At 44.8% G+C, this 20384-nt stretch overlaps 1 protein-coding gene and 1 pseudogene across 4 annotated transcripts in view; both read right to left on the bottom strand.

The window, feature by feature from the left end:
* Positions 1–1009: 1009 nt before the first annotated feature.
* Positions 1010–3724, bottom strand: LOC135319305 (large ribosomal subunit protein eL34-like; annotated as a pseudogene).
* Positions 3725–4178: 454 nt separating this feature from the next.
* SLC2A3 (solute carrier family 2 member 3) overlaps positions 4179–20384 on the bottom strand; it is a 59535-nt gene continuing 43329 nt past the window's right edge. The window contains exons 1-10 of one of the 4 annotated variants that reach the window (XM_010990810.3): positions 16143–16335; positions 14252–14344; positions 13651–13811; positions 11940–12180; positions 11494–11656; positions 11011–11198; positions 8358–8462; positions 7884–7985; positions 7236–7439; positions 4179–6690 (exon numbers count right to left, since the gene is read on the bottom strand). In XM_010990810.3, the coding sequence (XP_010989112.1) occupies positions 6478–6690; positions 7236–7439; positions 7884–7985; positions 8358–8462; positions 11011–11198; positions 11494–11656; positions 11940–12180; positions 13651–13811; positions 14252–14344; positions 16143–16157 (1485 nt within the window). In that variant the 5' untranslated portion in view covers positions 16158–16335 and the 3' untranslated portion in view covers positions 4179–6477. Of the gene's footprint in view, positions 6691–7235; positions 7440–7883; positions 7986–8357; positions 8463–11010; positions 11199–11493; positions 11657–11939; positions 12181–13650; positions 13812–14251; positions 14345–16142; positions 16336–20384 lie in introns of those variants that run through there. The other 3 variants (XM_031444153.2, XM_031444154.2, XM_031444155.2) reach the window with 3 other exon arrangements.

Raw genomic sequence — 20384 nt, 5'->3', positions numbered from 1 at the left:
TTAGAGTGTTTCCATCACCCCCAAAAGAAACTTTGTACCCATTAGAAGTCATTCCCTAATTCTCTGGACCCTCACCCACTTGTTTTTCCTCCCCTTAGTTCTAGGTCACCACTCATCTACCTTCTTTCTCTCTATAGATCTGCCTGTTCTGGAAATTTCATATAAATTGAGTCATATAACATGTGGTCTTTTGGTGACTGGCTTCACATACTTATGTTTTTAAGGTTCATACATATTATAGTCTATACCAGTACTTCACTCCTTCTTGTGGCTAAATAATATTGCGTTATATGGATAAACCACATTTGGGTATCCATTTATCTATCAATGGATATATGGGTTGTTTCCAGCTTGGGGTTATTGTGAATAACGCTGCAGTGAACACTTGTGAACAAGTTTTTATGTGGACACGTTTCCATTTTTCTTGGGTAATATATCTAGGAGTGGAAATACTAGGTCTTATGGTAACTATTTTATTTAAAAACTCTATTTTATGTATTTTGTCTTGTTTCTTCTCCAAAATACATCCTTTTCAAAATATTCCTCCTCTGATAGATACACATGGTTCACAGACAAGGAAATACAAATCAACAAAGAGCAAAAAAATGCTCAATCGCATAATAAAAATGCACATTTAAAATAGAGGTTCCCTTTCTCGCTTCAGATGGATAAAGATTAAACGTTTCATAGTGAAACATTTTAGTAAAAGTGTGCGAAAACTGGCACCCTTATATCCTGTTGGTATTTTAACTTTATTCCAGTCCTGGAGCATTTAGTCAAGAGACAGGGTGCCAGTTCCAGTTTTGAAGATTCATTCTTTTTTTTTTTTTTTTTTTAATTAGATTTGAATTTAATCTCTGCAACCTATCCCAACTCAGGTAAGTCAGTCCTATCAATTAAGTCACGAAGCATTGAGAAATCCAGAAAGGGTAGTTAAATTCTCTTCAGAATAAGAAAGGCGGGAAATACCTGCATTTGAACGTCTGCTGGCTTCCAAGCACGTCCCGCGTTTTAGCCAGAAAGGGCCTGAGCGCAGTGAGGGGCCGCCCGCGCCTGCGCAGTGAGGGCGGCTGGGGGACCCGGCGCGGCCGAAGCCCCGCCTCTCGCCCGGGCTGCGGTTTCGTCCCCGCCTCCGACTGCAGGGCTGGGGAGGTGGCGGTCGCGGCCGCAAAGCTACGCCTGGCGGTGACCGGGCTGCGCACCCCGGAACGCCCCGCGCGCTCTGCGCCCCGGGACGGCCGCGGAGGGAGCAGGGAGGGGACCCCCAAGAGGATGGTGGACACCCGGCGGGTCCTGAAACCTCAGCGGTGCCGCCGCCACCGTGGACCACAGATCACGGACGCAGATTTGTTACTAGATTCGCTGGTGCCGCTCTTTGGGAGTCGACATCCAAGAAGTTCTCCCTGATGATAAGAGGACGACGTGGTGAAGACTCGGAACGTAGAGCCAGAGCTGGTCGGCTCCCCTGCAGCCTGGTCCCTGACATCATCTACATCATCCCGTAGCTCTGAGGCTCCAGGCTCAGAGGCGCTCCCTCTGCTTCTCCCCTGAAACGCTTGCCCAGCCCTGAGCAGGGGCCGCCAGCCCAGCCTCAGCGAGAGCGACCCAGTCGTAGCCTTGGACAAATTACTGCAACAATACTTTTGGGCACCCCAAAACCCCACCCTCCATGGCCTTTTTGACCTGGAATTTTATCTGAAGTCCAGGTGGCTCTGGGAGTTGTGGAAGGAGGAAGTCCTGTTAGTCAAGAACCACTTCAGCCAGCCAGCCATCTAACATTTATTGTGGCCATTATCCATTTACTGCCTCAGCTCCAGATTCACACTTCAAAACCTGTTTTGTGGTTATGGCTGGAATTCCCTTTATATCATCTCTTCAGAATGTTAATAAGCACAATGAAGTTTTCTCAGCTGATGGTGCTAGAATGGTATTGTAGGAGGAAGGGGCTTCTGCTGGTGCCAGGGGCGACACCACAGATCAGCAGTGTAGATGAGGGAGCATTTGGTGGGGTCCTCCCCTAGCCATGCCCCTGGGATGCAAGCTGCCTCAGCCACCTCCCAGCCCCAGCGTAGATTGGGCAATCACTGTCCTCAAGGCCCCAGGCCTCTCACCTTGGTGCCCTGACTCCCTCTGAACACTCACTTATCTGGCCACCAGGTGCGGCTCACCTGCTTGCCTGGGGAAGGCACACCAGCCGGGACTGCACAATCCAGCCAATTTCTCTGCTATCCAGTAGGTTGCAACTATGCCTTTTCCAGCAAGATCTGAATTTCGGTTTTGGGGGGGGGTCCCCAAATTTGTCCTTCCTTATACTCTCCCTCAGCTCTGGGATACCATATTGAGTTCTCTGACATCTTTTTTTTTTTTTTTTAACTTTTATTATAACTTGATTTTCTTTTAAATTAAACTTTCCCTGTTTAAGTTACTATGTGGTTTCAGTCTTCTGACAGGAGCCAGACTGATGCACTTGATAAAAACCAGTTGTATGTCAGGCAGTGTTCCACACATAACAGGACGAGGTACGCGCTTTTGTGGCGCTTACCCTCCCCAGAGGTTGTTAACGAAGACCTGCCCCGCAAAACAGACCCAGCCACGCAAAATTCTGAGGCAGAATGTTCTAAGCACGAGAGGGTAAGTATAAAGGGTAAGGTCATGAACTTGATGTAGATGAGTACCAGAAGGACCAGTGGGGCTGGACTTCTGGGAGCAAAGAGAGTAAGAGATGCAGCTGAAGCAGCAAACCCTTTCGGTAAGGGAGGCAGCACTCGGCGGCGTCAGGGCCTGCGAGGATGGATTAAATCAGATACTCACAGCTCCGCCAGGGTCCAGGGAGTAAACTGGGACATGTGTTCACCCAGATCATAGGCCAGAGCAAAGGGGTCTGGATAATCTTTTTTTTAATTTATTACTCAAAGCTATTTTTAAACTTGGCTCTCTGTGCTTATGCCTTCAACACTTACACGATTTTCTGCTCCTCACTAAGGAAAGCCCACTTGATCTGACCACAGACACATTTAGCTCCCGTGGACCCACCAGAGGCCCTGCTGACATGCTTGGTCCTTTTAGACAACCCTCTAAGAACCTTGGGTCTTTCAGCACGAACCCCTCCGAGTCGACCTCGGCCTGGGCACACGCCCTAGGTGGGTGGGTTTTGGTGCTTTCCCAGCCTTCTTGGTGTAAACAATTCTACCACCGGGGGCTCCCGACAGCCCAGTTTTGTTACAGGCCATGTTGTAGGACAGCCTAGACAGCAGGTCAGACGCTGGGCCATTCTGAGTGTCTCCAGATACCGTCCCCAAAAGAGCCTGGATACTACTTAAGTGTGACTATTTTAAGTAGAAGGCTTTGAGCAGGGGAATGGCACGATCTGATTTTAGATCACTCTGGTCGTGTGAAGGATGAGTGATAAAGAAGCAAAGGTGGAAAAGGGGAGCTAAGACAAACCAGTTTTGGAGAAAATGGTGTACTCATCGGGACAGCCAGGCCGTTTCCTTCTTTCACTCTAACACGGAGGACCACGCTGGGAGGATTATGTTGGGAGTAAGGAAGGCTTGATGGAGCTCCTGCCTGACTAGTAGAAACAGAAAGTAGCATTCAAATATCTCTAGTAAGTGGATGGAAACGTAGGGAGGGAGGGAGAGAACTACATCAGCAAAAGCACAGAGGTGTTGAGTGCTGACAATGAGTGTGAACTGTTTTCTTAAATACATGGGAGTTAAGAAATGGTAACTCAGACTGAAAAGGTAGCAGCAGGGACCTTGCCCAGGAAGGGATGTATTGAGCCAGGGGGCTTATTTTTTTTTCTGTAACTGACTGGAAACTATTGAAGGGTTTTAAGTAGGCTAGTTATATATATATATATATATATACTCATGGTTCTATGCCATTTGGATGCTTTGACATCAGTGTGGAATGAATTTTAGACCTCAGAGACTGGAGGAGAAAGGAAGTAGGAAAGAGCATGAGAGAAAATCAGAATTCTCACTGGGGAAAGCAAGCAACATAATTTATTAAGTATGTAAAGCAATGCACTAAGGCTTTTCCATTTCATCTGCATCTTAGACTCTCGTGTAAGAAACTTACTCAAGGTTACAACAGGTACTGAGTGGCCAGTTGATTTGAAGCTGATTTTGTTGTTACAGGAAGGACAAAACAAAACCAAAAAACCAAGCCTGTGATGCTATGTATACATTCAGAATTTTTATTTCAAAACAAAGAACCACGGTAACAATAATAGAAAATCCATTTGGAAATTATTCACAATCTGGTCACTGAGAAATGGGAAAATTTCCACACTGCAGTACTGCCAACCCACTGTTTTTGAGGAGCCAGAAGCAGACGTACAGTTAGAAGAAAGTCACCTTCTGGCAAAGCCCCATCCTTGGCTCTCGAGCTTATAAACAGAGGCTCAATGACCAGAGGAAATGGTGAGAACTGAGAACCAAAATACGTCATAGGCAAGGGTTTGGCTAAAGGGCCTGAAATCTGTAAGCACCAAAGAGGGACTGGGAGATCAGGCAACATATGAAAACGGGGAGAGGGGTCCAACAGCCATCTCTAAAAATACTGGGAGACTGGATGATTGCGGAGGTGTCTGTGACCATGGCAGGTGTGAACCCCTCCATCTCATCCAAGTCTCTGAACCGCCTGAGTTCAAAGTCTTCAGTTTGTTTCTTATCCCCTTAAAGAATGCCTCCCTCCCAGTGCCCGCAGGAGGCCACACGGCCTGATCCCACATCCTTTCCTGCTTCCACTGTCTGACTATGCAGCCCTCCACCCTCAGTCTCAGAATGGAGGGGGCTCCCCCTCCTAACACAGGCAGCCAGATGAGACTGAGCTTCGCTGAAGGCCCGAAGGCAACCACAGATGCAGACTGCACCCAGCAGGGGCAGCGCTATTTACATACAGAGGAATGAGTCGTCTTAACACACTCTATCCAAAAGGACGCCTTAGGAACACAGAGGAAACAAGTCACCCATAAACGCCTTCCACCCAGAACAAAGCGACGGCGCACATTCACACTCTCAAGTGTGGGCCACGCTGCACATCTACTCACAGCGACTCCAATGTGGTCTGTGGGAAAGGTTCAAGCCCCTTAAGGACGCTTGCCATAATACTATGGTAACATGGTGACCAGGGTAACTTGACATGGTAACAGACGGAAACAAGCATGAGATAACCCTAATGTAACAACATACTGCAACTAGATAATAATTGTTCAGGAAAATCCTCTCCCAAAGCTGAGGTTACAAGTTCCAAGTTAGCTATGAACATCTCTGAATTCTTTTAAAGCTATGGCTTAAAGTAAAATAATAATAATAATAATAATAGTAATAATAATAATAATAAAAATCTAAAATCTTCTAAAGAACAAACTGAAGAAATAATGAACCTCTACCAAGAACCAGTATTTTAGGTTGCTCACTTGGGAGGCTCTCCCACCAGACAGGTGGTACAAGTACTTAAAAAAAAAAAACTGAGTTCACTACAGGAGAAAGAAGTTGGTCCAGTGAGGGGACAGAGGGTTTCTAGAAATAACCACCCCTTCTCTGGACTCCATCCAAAATTAGAACCCAACAACCACCATTAACTACAATGCTCATCTTAGTAATGAGCCTAGATTTCAAGTACTGCTACATACAATCTTAAACAAAGAAAGAAGTTCCGAAGGAAACCGATAGCTTCTTTATACAGGCACCGTGACTTTTCTGAGAAATTAAACTAGAGAATTTTCGTCTGAAGAACAGAAATGTTTAAGAGGCAACGTGCAAACCTCACACACCACATCATAGCCCCTCTAATAACGCATCACATTTCTCCCTAAATTCGTCCCTTATTGCACCGTAACCTCTTCGGTATTGAATCTTCCACCCGAGAACCTCTCTTTAAGCACCTCCCTCTAACCTCAATTTCCTTATGCTTTCATTATTTGGTAAAATTACTTTACACTTAAAAAAATAAATATTTATGCAATAAAACCAGAAGATAAAATAAATAAAACTCAAGTTAATTTGCTCTGCAGAGCTGTATGGAAGTGAGGAAGGTGCTCTCAGGTGACCCCTCTCTGCCCTCCACACTCGTGTGTCTTTGCTTCCTGGTAGGTCTGAGGTTAGAGGAACCGCGCCCTCCCGCTCACTCCCCTAAAGGCCCCCGGGAGCAACATGAGACCCTAAGGGAGCAAGAGCTGGCAAAGCTGTCAGATGCCAAGGGGTCAAGCCCTCCTGAAATGAAGGTAGGTTCACTTGGTCTCTCCTCAGCAGGGGAGAGTGTCCAAGAAATGAGATTCTAAAAAGCCACTGAAAATAAGGACTAACCCCGGCCTGGGGATCCTCTGAGGTCCCCTCGAGTGTGTGGGATGAGAAAGGAATCAAGTAGCAGCAATCAGAAACAGTCCTGGGTTACAACCTGATGAGGTCTCTCCCCTTGCAGGGAGAGGTTGCTTCTCCTGGCGGGAGGGAGGCGGGAGGGAGGCCCCGCTTAGACGTTGGTGTCCTTGGTGGGCTGGATGCTGTTCATCTCCATGACTGGGCCCTTCTCAGCGCGGTGACCCTCCTGCGCCTGCCCTTCGAAGGCGCGTGTAATTTCCTCAAAAGTCCTGCCACGGGTCTCAGGGACTTTGAAGAAGGTGAAGACCCAGAAGATAACGAGGAAGGCGGTGAAGACAATAAAAACGTAGGCTCCTAAGTAGAACTAGTGAAAGGACACAGAAAAAGGAGAGTTGATGTCAAGATCTGGTCACCAAAACTCCAGCCTCCCTCACATACACATTAGGCCTCTGGCCAGAATCCTCCTATCATGAGTGGAAACAGGTTTCTCCAGGCGCTCGGATCTAATTTCATCGGTAACTACTGTACTTCTCTATAATTTGTGTCATTCCTTTCCCTAGTCATTAAAGTTAGCTGCTTCCAAACGCCTACTGACTATTTTAGGACTTCTATTATTTTTAAGATCTGGGTTTCCGAAAGACTCATGGAAATAGAAATGCGTTCCAGACATCCATGCTAGGTCCTTTATTATACAGCAGCTCCTGGTCATTTTACAACAAGACCTACCCCATCATCAACATCCCACGCTCAGTGAGCCTTTAAGATCCTAAAGCCGTTACTGCTAGTCCAAATGATGGATTTTAAATATCGACTTGGAATCCTCTGAGGCTTATCGTGACCGTTCTGTTTCTAGGCAGAACTATGTATTGGCTGGTTTGAGATAGGTGAGGTGAGTTTTAATTTACTTACTGCAGCCGAGGGGAAGAGCAATCCAACCAAGAAGTTGGAGGTCCAGTTGGAACAACCAGCCACTGCCATTGCAGCTGGGCGGGGTCCCTGGCCAAAGAGTTCAGCCACAATAAACCAGGGAATGGGGCCTGGGCCAATTTCAAAGAAGGCCACGAAGACCAAGATGGCCCCAATACAGATAAAGCTCATCCAATTATAATTATCCTATAAGAAAGGAAGAAAGCAAAGTTAGTATTCATAGAACGACCCAGGCAGGAGCCAGCTTCCCAGAGAGGAGTACTGACTAATAATGAAAAGGTCCTTCTGTCCCGTGGTATAAAGGAGTTACTGGCCCTAGGAGCCTCGGGTCTTTGAATCCTAGCAGTGTGACCACACATGTCCCTCTGCACCGAGGCATTTCATCATCTGGGAAATGGGACTAATTACCTCAAGGTTTCTTTAAGAATTAAATGAGATAATGTATTTTTCAAGCCATACGTTATATAGACATAAGGATTAAGGCAGTTCAGTGACCTCTGTCTGATAACCCACTCTTCTCAAAACCCTGGGCCTGGCGCTTCTCCCAAATGCCGTCTGTACGATCTCCAACCTCAACTACCCACCCCTCTCCCCTTTCCCCACCCCCTTTCCCCCACAAAGAGCACTCACCTTTAACAGCAAGGAAATCGTCATGAGGACAGAACAGAAAGCCATTCCTCCAAGGCCTGTCAGATGTAGAGTCCTCCTCCCCGCCCTTTCCACCAGGAACAGCTACAAGAATAAGAATAATAATAATAAACATGGAACATCTGCTTTCCCTTTTATGAAGACGCCGCAGGAGCTACCCGAATCCGCCGCACACAGCAGGACAGCTGCGGTAGTCACACGTCGTCTTCTCCAGCTCCAAGTTAGAAGTGTCCCATGGACTCCCTTCCCATACCCACCTCCTGCCCACCTACTGCCTATTCGCTTGAAGCGAGTGAAGACCGCTTCGCCCCTCATCTCCCCCGAAAGGAATTCGACAGCAACAAAAAGGGTTAACTAAATAACGATAGGGAGGTGGAAGGACCCACAACCCATCTTTGAACATATGGAGCAAAAATTCTCCTCCCCCCTCAAAAATGATCCAAACACATGACTTACAGAAACCACAGTGAAGATCGTATTAACCACGCCAGCACCAATAGTGGCATAGACCGGCTCCTGGACACCTGCATCTTTGAAGATTCCCGTTGAGTAATAGAACACCTAGTAGGGAACAAAAGATGCAACTATGAAATTCAACTGTGCACAGCAGTTACACCGAACCTGCAAAAAATCAACTCAGAAAAGTACCAGAAGTGAAGGAGTCCTTCCCAGAGTTTTGTTGTTGTTGTTGTTGTTGTTCAATCACAGTATCTTCTGCAAATTAATTATCTTCTGTATCTTAGGTCTATTATTCTCTTCTTAATTTCCCTCAATTCTAGCTGCTTATTTCCATTTTTTCTTCTAACTATGTTTATTCTTACTGCTCCATTTAGCCTCTTCCTTATGACTACCTTATTAACTTTTTAAAGCCATAAGTCCTTTTACATTTTTCTTTCTTTCTTTTTTTTACATTTTTCAATTACACCTTTTCAATGGACTACTTCTCTAACCCCCTGACCCCAACAATGATACTCATTGATGTCTCCATTTGACAGTGAAGACACTGAGGGGTAACCTCAGCCTGCTCGTGTAATTAGAAGCAGAACTTGGGCTGGAATTCCTAGCACTAGGTCTTTGCAAGTGTTTTAGGAGATAACACCAGCTATTATTTTAATTTAATATACACTATTACATAAGCTGCTATTTAAAGTATATTATTTTTATTATTTGCTCAACACTGTGCTACAGCGTGGGGCTGCTCCAACCCCCAGAGCTAAGGAGATGTCAGACCGTGGACTCAGACCAAGAATACAAGGGCACAGGGTCTAGATCACTCAGTCCCTCAGGTCTGGTTTAAGAGTTTCCGATTTGACCCGGAGTATCAAGGTTGTGCTTTTTGAACCTGAGATACTGACTAGTCCTCTAGGAGAGAAGCAGGGGTGAGCTAAGTAAAGCTGTTAGAAAACATTCCAAGAGTATTTAATGATTATAAAGCTTGTCAGGAAAGACATCTGAAGAGTTAAAACTAGGAATGAATAGTTATGCCAGTCCTCTTTCTTATTATATAACGGTGTGCACGTCAAAACCTGACACGTTCCTACAGATCCCAAGCAGACTCCTTACAGTGAAACCGCTCCGCTGCCTGGCACCATCGAGCTGGGTTACGCTAACCCGCACACCAGCTGCGTTAACAGCTGTTTACTTTGCAATGTAAACAGGGTAAACACTATCCAGCCTCTTATCCCTCTGCCTTTAAGGGAAATTAAAAACAGAAAAAAGTGATTTTCACACACGGTTTGACATCTGCCTTACAGAATGCTCATCTATCATTGGTAATCTTCCCAGAGTGGTCTGTCTTTTTCTGATCTTATTTTGCAGGCCTCGGACTGCGGGGGAGGCCAGCAGGCACCTGTGGGACAGAACTGAAGAGGGCAGTTGTCACTCTCAGGACATGCACCTGCGCTGGAGGCCTCACTAGTCCTAGCCTTGCTGCTCGGGGAAGTCTCGAGAGTATTTTTGATTACAGTGGTTTTTCAAAGGAGGAAATCTGAGATTGAGATCCATCAAAAGCAGCTTTTTCACACTATCCTTCCTCCCAGGTTGTGCTATAACCGCCTCTAAGCCCTCAGGAGAAGCACAGCCATTTCAAACACAGTATCCTCGTGGCAAGTTAGGCAGAAAAGGCCAAGAAGCAACTTACTCTGAGTATCATGTTTTGCAAAATGCTTTGTCACACAACGATTTGACCACACTGATCACGTTTTGATGGGAAACCTCAGGGCATGAATCAGAGGTGGGACAAGAATATTTGGATTCCTCCTACCCAAATGTTTTATTTTCAGGTGGATAGAAGGTACAGGAATACCCTCTCTGACCACAACCAAGACTCAAAAGGAGTAAGCTGATTTTTGCGTGAATACAATGGCCACCTGCCAAATGCTAGCTTCCGTTTTGCCCCACACTCTAAACTGTCATAGTCACTAGTCTACGTTGCACAAAATATATAAGGTAAAGCCAGCTCGGCCTGAAGTTGCCAGCGCGCTCACAGACCTCGTAACTGCTCCCCAGGGCTTTACACTGATTTTTAGACAGTAAAGTTCTGGAAAAAGAACCGAGGTGAATTAATTCTCAGATCCACTTTGGTTGTATGGCCTGTGTTATCATTGATGACATCATATAAGCTAGATCAGAGTTAAAGAGAACTGGAAATTTTAAAATTGAGTGGTCAGTCAACAGTGGTGGGGTTGAATGCCCAGCAAGTTAAGAACCACAAAGAAAAATGATTTAATAAAGGATTATTTGACCACCAAAAAATAAAATAAAAAAGAGTGGTCAAAAAAGAGAATAAAAATTAGATACATTGCAGTACTGTAAATATTGAAAAAATATCCGGAAGAGGACAAATGTTAACTGAGTTCCAAGACTAAGGGTGACAAATTTTTCACCTCTTTTCATCTTTTCACATGGAAAACATGTACTATAGATATCATTTTAAGACATAAAAAACTAAACCAAATCAAAACCTGGATAGTCAACATTTTCTGAGTGGCTGCTATGTGGTAAGCATTGGGAGAGACCCTGTACATGTGAGAAGGTGACCAGTAACCAAGGCTGTTCACCCCCGGTCAGGCGTTTTAAGTCGCGGATCTGAGGACAGGTGGACACTCACGGCGTTGATCCCGGAGAGCTGCTGGGAGAGCTGCAGCATGACGGAGATGATGATGGGCTGGCGGTAGCTGGGCGCTCTGAAGAGCTCCAGCACAGTGACTTGCTTTTCTTGTGCCATCCGAACACTCTCGTCTTTCATCTCCTGGATGTCCTGAGCCACATCCTGGGTGCCCCACAATCGCTGGAGGACTGGTGGAAGGAACCAAGAGGAAAGGTTCAAGATAAGCTGCTGTCCCCAGAGCCTTCCCCCTTAAGACAGTTGGCAGGAAGCCAGGCGAGATGAGAGCTGAGCCCCGGAAGCGGCCGATCAGTCAGCATCTGGGACTTAACTTGCCTTCTCACCTTATTCTTTAGGGGCTGAAAGTTTCTGAGTCAATTAACAACAAGTTTATACTGTATAGCACAGGGAACTATATTCAGTATCTTATCTTAAAACAAACTGCAAGCCTAAAATTCCTATAGTGAAGGTGTGAAGGGGACTCACTCTCCTTAGCATTCTCCTCTTCTTTTCTGTTAATGAGCAAGAATCTCGGACTTTCGGGGCAAAATGGCAGCGCAGCACATTGCAGGACAGCTGGAATAATGGTGAAGCCCAAGAGCAGTGGCCAGAGCTCTTCAGTCCCCATGATGACTTTCAGACCAAAGATCTAGAAGCCAAAGAAAATACTTTAAATTCCATACTGTATAGGCCACAAGTGGATTTTAAAAAATGAAAGTGTTTAGAAAATCATCTACTCTTTTAATCACAGGAAAAGACTTTGTTTCTTCTACTTTCTCTTTCTCTCTGCCCTGCTTTCTTAACCATCTATGAGCTATAGTAATATTAGTATCTGAAACATATAAAGTCGAATTATGCGCCATATTCTGGATTGCTTTATCTATGTAAATTCATTTAATGAGCCATGAAACTAACAGTAAGTTCTGGAGTACCTGGGCCACCAGAATCCCGATAACGATGCCCAGCTGGTTGAGAGTGCCGAAGGCCCCCCGCAGGGCAGTAGGAGATATCTCCCCAATGTACATGGGGACAAATCCTGTGCAGAGTCCACAGAAGATGCCAATAATCAGTCGGCCCAGGATCAGCATTTCAACCGACTCCGCTATTTTGCAGAAACCCATCAGGCAGCCACCAGCAATGGCCAACAGGTTGACGATTAGCATTGAATTGCGCCTGAAAGATTAAACAAAGGCAAGTGAAGTTAGCATAAGAGACCCGATCTCTCCCCTTCTTTCCTTATCATTCTACCCTTCTGCAAGCTGGTACGTCTTTTGGTCTAACTTTTCCACTTTCTCTTATCAGAACATTTCTGGCTGAGATAACCAGGACCAATGGATCTTATACCTCTGTACGTATAAGGCTCACCAAGAGAACATGTTTAAGATTCTCCTCGCTAAGTCCTAGCTGTAGCCTAGAATTTTAGCAAGCACTTTAAGGCCAGTTATTCTCAAAGTGGTCCACAAACAGCATCAGCTAGAAATTTGCTAGAAATTAAAACTGTCCCACCTCATCCCAGATTTGCTAAGTCATTAGGCCTAAGTCTGGGGTGGAGCCCAGCAATCCATGTTTTAAGAAGGCCTCCAAGTGATTGGATGCAAACTGAAGTTTGGAACACTGCTTGAGGCAATTCTGATAGAGTCAGTCCAGAGAAACACTCAAGAGAAATTTTTGGACCAGGGCTGATTTTTTTATGCTTCTTACTGCATTTTGTTATAATGTAGTTGCTCAGAAACTTAGAAACTCCTGCAGATGTTGGAGGATCAGCATCATGGTACTTGACTCTGACTCTGACTCTGACTCGGGTGGCCCAGTGGAATTACCTGAGGAAATCTGAAAAATACTGATTCATGGACCCTATCCCCAGAGAGGCTGATGTAATTGGCTTGGGGTGTAGTCCAGCACTGGGACTTTTAAAAGCTCCCCCAGGAGATCCTAAATGTGCAGTGGGGGTGGAGAACCACTGTTAAGAGAATAAGTCTCCTCCTCATTGTCACCTTTACTTTCCTCTGCATCCTCTTCCCCCCTCCTCATTAGGTTCTTGTGCTAATAAAATAACAATAGGAAGAAAACCATGTTAGTTATGGGAGGTCCATGTTAACCGTTTTGTGACTATATCTGCCCACAGACCAAGGATTATAAAATACTTCTTCCCAATCCTGCAATATTAAATTATGAAAACACTTGCATAAAATCCCCCAAATCTTAATTTAATATTTTTTGGGGGGGAGGTAATTAGACTTATTTATTTATTTATTTAATGGAAGTACTGGGGATTGAACCCAGGACCTTGCACATGCTAAGCATGCGCTCTACCTCCCTCCACCAAATTTTAACTAAAGCAAATGTCTGACCTTGTAAATAAAGTATGTTTCTAGGAAACTCCAGTGGACTTTACCAGAGAATAACTCTGAATTAGCTTAAGCTGGACTATAGTCTCCAGTCACTCCCAGGCCCATCTCCTGATGGGCAGGAGAGCTCCAAGCAAGAGCAGTCATATCCAGTGCCAGCTGGACCAGTTTTTCCTTGATCAGAATTTGAGGTGTTCTCATGCAAATGCATCATCATCCCCTTGTTCTAAGTCTCAATACCGGTCCTCAGTGCAACCAGTGTAGCCCCCTTCCTTGCCCAGTTTGTGGTCAATACCTGCCAAATCGGTTGACAAAGAGTCCAACAGAAAAGGAGCCAATCATACCACCGACGGAGAAGATGGCCACAGACAAGGACCACAGAGACGTGAGTAACTCCTTAGAGGGAAGCTTGTCTAACCTATCTTCCAAAGTATAATTGAGAAAGTCCTTTATGATCTGCAAATTAAAACGGTTGGTGGGAGGACAGGGATAAATACATGGCAATGGAAGACAGATACCACATAGGAGTTAATGTTACCAGCTCTGAAAAGAACAAGTTTTCATTTGTCCTGAAAATTCCCGTAGGTAGTAGTACTGAAGTGCTGATGTTCGGTGACTACCCCAGCTCTCCCCCGCGACCTAAGGGATAACCCCTCAGGGATAATAAAGGAAGTGTGTCCCCATGGGGTGAGAGGAAGAATGGGTACAGTCCAGGGTACAGAGAGCATCTGAGCCTTTTGCTTGATCAGTGATTCAATTAGCCACCCACCCTTGCCAGTTATTCCCCCTCTAAGTCTTGGCCAGGCCAGCTACCAAGTTTGTCTAAAATTGTTAATTCTGAAAACACTGCCAAAGGAATACTTCCCCTATTCCAACTCTAATTGCCTGGTACTCACCACCTCAGGAGCATTGATTACTCCGGTGTTGTAACCAAACTGGAAAGAGCCGATTGTAGCAACAGTGATGGCAAAGATCAGAGGTGCGGTGACCTGGGGGGAGGGGAGAAAGAAGAAACAGTCCTTAAAACCCTTGAGTGATGATTGTCTCTTATTAAGAAGATTATATATTACGAGAACTTGGCCTGTGAGTGGTATGAAAACAACAAAACTTAATGAGATGTAGGTAATGAATACAGGACACAAAAGGATTATATACAGGTTACACTAAAGAGCTTGTCTCGAGATAAACAGGTGAGCATGGAGGGTAAATTTGGAAAAAGTGGCAAGAAGATGTGGGCAGGCAGAAGCTAAGAGGACCTGGGTTAGTCGGTCTGGAAACATTCAAAAAACTGCCCCAGGTAAAAGCAAACACAGAACTGACCACTGGCCTCAGGAATAGAAAAGATTGTGAGGGCAAAGTAAAAAGCCTAGTGTTCCGGGGGAGGGTGTAGCTCAGTGGTAGAGCGCATGCTTAGCATGCATGAAGTCCTGCGTTCAATTCCCAGTATGTCTATTAAAAAATAAATAAACCTAATTACCTCCCCCCCGGGGGGGGGCAGTGAACAAAGCCTAGGGTTTCTAAGAACAGATTCTTTTGGAAACAGCTGGATCCAGTGCAGGCTCACCTGTACCCCAGATCCCACGGAAGGCCAGAATGGTGGTGGTGTTTCTTCATCACTGGGCTGCTTTTAACTCTCTGGATCGCGTAATCTACAGTTTCTACCCACTGTATCCTTGGCCCCATTTGAAATTGTTCCCGTGTACTTAATACTGTACTGCTATCCCCCACCCACCCAGCAGGGGGCGAACACAATCTCTCACTCCCAATCCAGCACTTAGGAGACATTTGGTGGGGGGCGGGGGGGCGGGGAGGTGCAGAAGTCAACCCAGTTATCACTCACCTTGCAGGGAATAATTCTCATCATCTTAATTTCCACTTCAAGGTAGCTCAATTTTTATGCCTGAGGCCCAACCCTTCCTCATCCTCAACTCCCCTCTCAGGTCAGACAATGGCAGGCGAGAAGTTTCAGTTGCCCAAATTTTGACCTTGCCTCCCAAGCAACTAGGCTTAAGGACCCTTGAGGTCTCCACCAGGACACAGCTTTGTTTAATCCTCTCCTTTGAGTAAAAACCTCTTCTTTTCACTCATCATTTGCCATCCTTGTGGGCCTTCTCATTTTTTCTTCCCTTCTCTTATCTTCCTTTATTTTCAGGTAAGTTTACCTTAGGGATAATGCCTTCCTCCCTACAAATACTGTATCCTTAGACACAAAAATACATTCATACATCATGCACGCACAATTACAACCAATAAGAAGGATGGCTGGAACTCTCCCTCCTTAGAATCCAGACTCCCATAGGTCATGGAACAGATGGCGGGACACCTACCCAGGACCCCAGACAAATCCCAGGTCCTTTCAAGGTCTAACACTTGCAGAGAAATCCTGACGCCAGCTCTCAGACCCACAGTCATCATCAACCCAAAAGCAGCCCCCAACCCCCATCTATCTATCTCATCCCTACATATTCAGTAGCATGTAGTTATGTAAAAAAAAAACCCAAACCAAACCAAAAAAAAAAAAAAAAAAACCCACGAAAAACAAACACAACTTCTCCAGGTGATTTCCCTGCAACAGAAGGTGAATGGAACTGGGATAAATCCTTGACAGGATATGACATTCAGGGAGAACTGGTGAAACTGTGGCACCGCAGCCTGGAGAGGAAATGGAAAGGCTCTAAGATGGCTAAGTGACTCCGCACGAAAAAGAACGCGGCAGTCACCACTAAGGTTTGCCTTTCTCAGCGTATCCCAAACAAGCAAAGATAACCAGCAGTTTGACGTTCTTACCTTCGCTGTCCCCATGGCCCTAATTCAATTCTTTTCGAATCCTCAGTAAGATCTGGGAGTCGGATTCCAGAGACACCTCTCCCAGCCAACAAATCCTTCACCACGTCCTTCCCGGCATTAAGTTCTCCTCGAGATGCTCGCAGGACCGCTCTAACAGCTCATCCTCACAAGCCGGCAATGAGTGGGCACTTATTTAAAAGCTCTGCAAAGGGCGGAGCCTGGGCGACAAGCCCCCTGCCCCACCCCACGCCCGCCCCCAAGTAATCTCCGGACCTCCCGGAATTTTGTGACCTCAAACTCTCCCCCCACCCTAGGCAACAACCCTCCGCCCATCTTTCTAAAACCACATCCTCCACCCTCCCTCCACTCCGTTTTTTTAAGCTCGTCCTCCTTCCCTCTTCTGAGAGCCTCTTAGTTTCACAGACAAAGTGCTACCAGAAAAGCCTGGAGGGAGGGCAGATACACTTTATTTTTGGCTCTCGCAACTGTTCGGAATTGAATCAATCTGTAAAAAGACGAGAATAAATGCTATCTATATTAGGCAAAGTCGACTGGGTGCTACTGTGAGAGTTAAGGCTGTCTGCCGGAGTGTAAACAGAATAATTCATAATCCTATGCATTTATCAGGGGCTCTTTGACTGTAGGCTGTGCCTATGATGTTGAAGCGGTGGGGAAGGATAGTTTGAGAGAAGGAAAGCAAAAGAGGGAATCATTGGACCAGTTTGGGGCTCTGCTTGTCCTCTGATAGCGCAATTACTGCTAGGAGGAAGAAAACCTGAATATTTAGGAGCCAGAACAACTCCCCGAGGCTGCAGGAAAGAGACAATCACCTGCCTGTGGGACACAATCCAAACTCCGTATTATGGCCTTCCCCACACCGACCACCCCTCCTGAATTCTGCCCATTCTGCAGTTTGCCTCCAGTCTCAGGTTTACAGCATCCAGGGTAGGACAGTTATCAAATTCCGCAAAACAGGTGTCTGCGAAGCATATACTCCCTATCAGTCACCCTTTGAAAAGTTGGGGATCCATCTATCAGGGTATAGGACAAAAAAGTCCTGGCCCGCAAGGAATTCGTGGTGCTTTCCATCCTCCACTTCAAAAATAAAAAAGGGACGAGGCCAAATGAGTTTTACACAACTGGAGAGGATTATCAATATCCGATGACTACTTCTGGGCTGTGCATTTCTTGAAAGGAAAGTGTGAGATAAATATCTGATAACTAAGCCATGCAAGAAAACTGAGCAAGATGAGTGGGAAAAACGGATAAGAAAAATGTGAACGGAGGGCGATGAAGGATACTGAAAGGGGAGAGCAGTGGCTCCAGTGTGAGAGTAAAGGAAGGAAGACAATTCCGTTGGAGTTTAAAGAGTTGGGTGAGAGCTAAGAGTACCGCCTTGCTGGAGGGGAAATATCGGTGGCCAGGTTCCTAGTGCCTATTGATCCGTAGCCTAGCAACGCCTCGGGCAGGACCAGCGAGGCGGGTAGGGTGCAAGGAGCACGGCAAAGAGAGAGAATTTTGCTCGAGGGTTAACTGGACAAGTGTATCTTTCTTCGAGGTTTTGATTGAGGGCCTAGAATTCAAACAGATACTACTGGACTTGGAACAAACCACGTTATATTGTCTCCGTTCCTTAAAAGAGGATTTTTAAAAATTGAAGTATAGTTAACTCACATTATATTACTTTTAGGTGTACAACATAGTGATTCAGTTTTTTTATACATTACAAATATACACCGCTAAATGGGGATATTTTCTGAACCTCATGGTTAGCTGAGAGAACTGGGGATGAGTGAAACGTGACTTCCGTGAGGCCACCCCTCTCCTCCCCCACTTCATCCCGGTTTTCCAGGAAATACCCAGCCTAGGGGCCCCTTTAGTTACCACAGCAACGGGATTTAGCAGCCAAGGGACAAAGAATATCCTGTATGGCAGCGCTGTCCAACAGAAATTCAATTTGCGCCATTTATGGAATATTAAATTTTCTAAGTAGCTTCATCAAAACTTTTAAAAGAAAAAATTTTTAAGAAACAAGAGAAATTAATTTGAATAATTATTTGACCTGATATATGCAAAAGAATATCAGCTGAGCATATACATCAATATAAAAATATTAAGATAGTTTACTTTTTTTCTACTAAGTCTTCAAAATTCAGTGTATGTCTTACATTTACCGCACATCTCCATTTTAGGCCCTAAGTTTTCCACAGCTGCAGAAATATTTCGTTCTAATCAAGACAACAAAGTTGTGTTTAATAGGAAACTATTTTAAACTGCTTCCATTTTAATAAAAATTAAACTGTATTCAATATCTTGTAATAACCTAGAATGGGAAAGAATTTGAAAAAAAAAACAGATATATGTATAACTGAATCATTTTGCTGTGCACCTGAAACATAAATGAACTATACTTCAATGAATTTTTTAAAGTTAAAAACGTAATTAAAATTAGCAATTCAGTTCCCCAGCCGCACTCACCAGTCACAAGAGGCTCAAGGCTGGACCTTGAAGCGTTAGAGGAAGACAAACCCTCTCCCGTTTCTTTCTTCATTCGTTTTTAGCTCTGACTTTTTGTCTCACAGTGTCATTCTTGGCTCGAAATCACTTTGTCTTTTCTTTCTCCCTCTCTCTAGCCTTAGAATAATTATTCTTTAATGTTTTGCAAGATCAAATGGCACCAGTGAAAGTAAAAAGCAGGTTTTTCCGACCCCCTGCATTTACTCAGAGCAGGCCCCTGTGTAATTCCAGTACACAAGTTATTTTTCCAATGTCTATTGAAAGAATCAATGAAATAATTGTAAAAACCTAGGATTATGCTTGTCCTAAAATAAGTTGTGTAAAAGCAGTATGGTGAAGCCATACCGAGGGTGGAGTTTTAAATGTTTGAAATCTGTAGGTATTTTCTTGATGGCAGAAAAGCAGGGAGGGTGAAAGGGAGAGGGATCTGAAACACGCCTTTTCTCTGGGTAAACTCAGTCTGAGAAAATTGCCTTTAAGAAAGCTAAGCAGGCTGGAAGGAAGAGAGAACCTTCTACTTTTAGCAGGATATATTTTTAAAAGGTAACAGCTGGAATTCAACTGAATCTCAGGGACCTAGAAGTGGGCCGAATGTATTGAGACAAATCCTCCTTGAGCAAGTGGGACCTAATAAGATCCTGCTTCTCAGAAACCAGGTCAGTGACCTGACATGTCCCCAAGGTAGCAAGGACCTCGGAGTTAGGCAATCCTAGCTCTGGGCAACAGGTAACAGTTGCTCAATAGGACAGTTTGCTGGTATGTTGGGGGCACTGGCTGGTGGGCTGGGGTCTCGGCTGCATCTTGGACGTAGCCCCACCGGATTCAAAGCTCCACTCAGTCAGGAGCCGCAGCTCTGCCCATTAGTCTAGTGGGAGCACGCCAGGGGAGGCCAGCAAAGTGAGTGTCCTAAAGCAGGTCTCCTGTGTCATTTGATTCCTGTGAGATGTTCTTCCATCTTCACTGAAAACGAGAGGAAACGTGGTGGGTAAATTCCAAAATGGAATTTCAACATGAAATCCTCACCTGATAATATAATGTAAGGTCTGCTTGGAAGAAAGGGAATGAATGGAATCATGATCTGAAATCTCTTAGATCCAAATGCAGGTTTCTGCCAACCCACTGTGACTCTCAGTCGCAGCACTGAGCTGCTCTGTGGGACGATGTTTGGTAATGTGATAGCCACGTAGGAAAACAAATAGACCCCAAATCCTAAAAGCAGGTAACAAAGGGCTGTAAACATTTTTACCTTGTCAAGGTAAAGACAGGGAAAACCGCCTCTTTCACAGAACAATGCAAATGGCATTTCAAGGCACACAAAAAAAGCTAGTGACGGCTCTAAAGATTGCCAAAGTTAACTCTACTCTTTGCTCATATTTTTTTTTTTAAATAAAACTAGTTTATTCTCTTATAGTTCTCAAGAGCACTGATTCTCATTCACTGCTTTCTAGGAGGACTAAGCCGTCTTTTAGGTATTTTTTAACTTAAATATAATTTATATTTTAAATATCATGGTTGAATGGATCATTTCTACACTAAACACAATGTCTAGACTGATTTTTTCTTGCTCGTATTTGTAACATTTCTCATAAGGAACAACTTTGCACAGAATGTTATTTGAATCTTCTTTTATTAGTTAGGTGTAGGTGGAGTTCATCTTGAATCTGAAAACAGTGTGAAAAATAAACTCTCGGGGTGAAGAAAGAAAAAATTTGAGAAATGTCGATT

Source organism: Camelus dromedarius, chromosome 25 (genome assembly GCF_036321535.1).
Source record: "Camelus dromedarius isolate mCamDro1 chromosome 25, mCamDro1.pat, whole genome shotgun sequence".
Taxonomy (NCBI): domain Eukaryota; kingdom Metazoa; phylum Chordata; class Mammalia; order Artiodactyla; family Camelidae; genus Camelus; species Camelus dromedarius.
The sequence above is the reverse complement of the archived record's forward strand: the minus strand, read 5'-3'. Positions and strand labels throughout refer to the sequence as shown.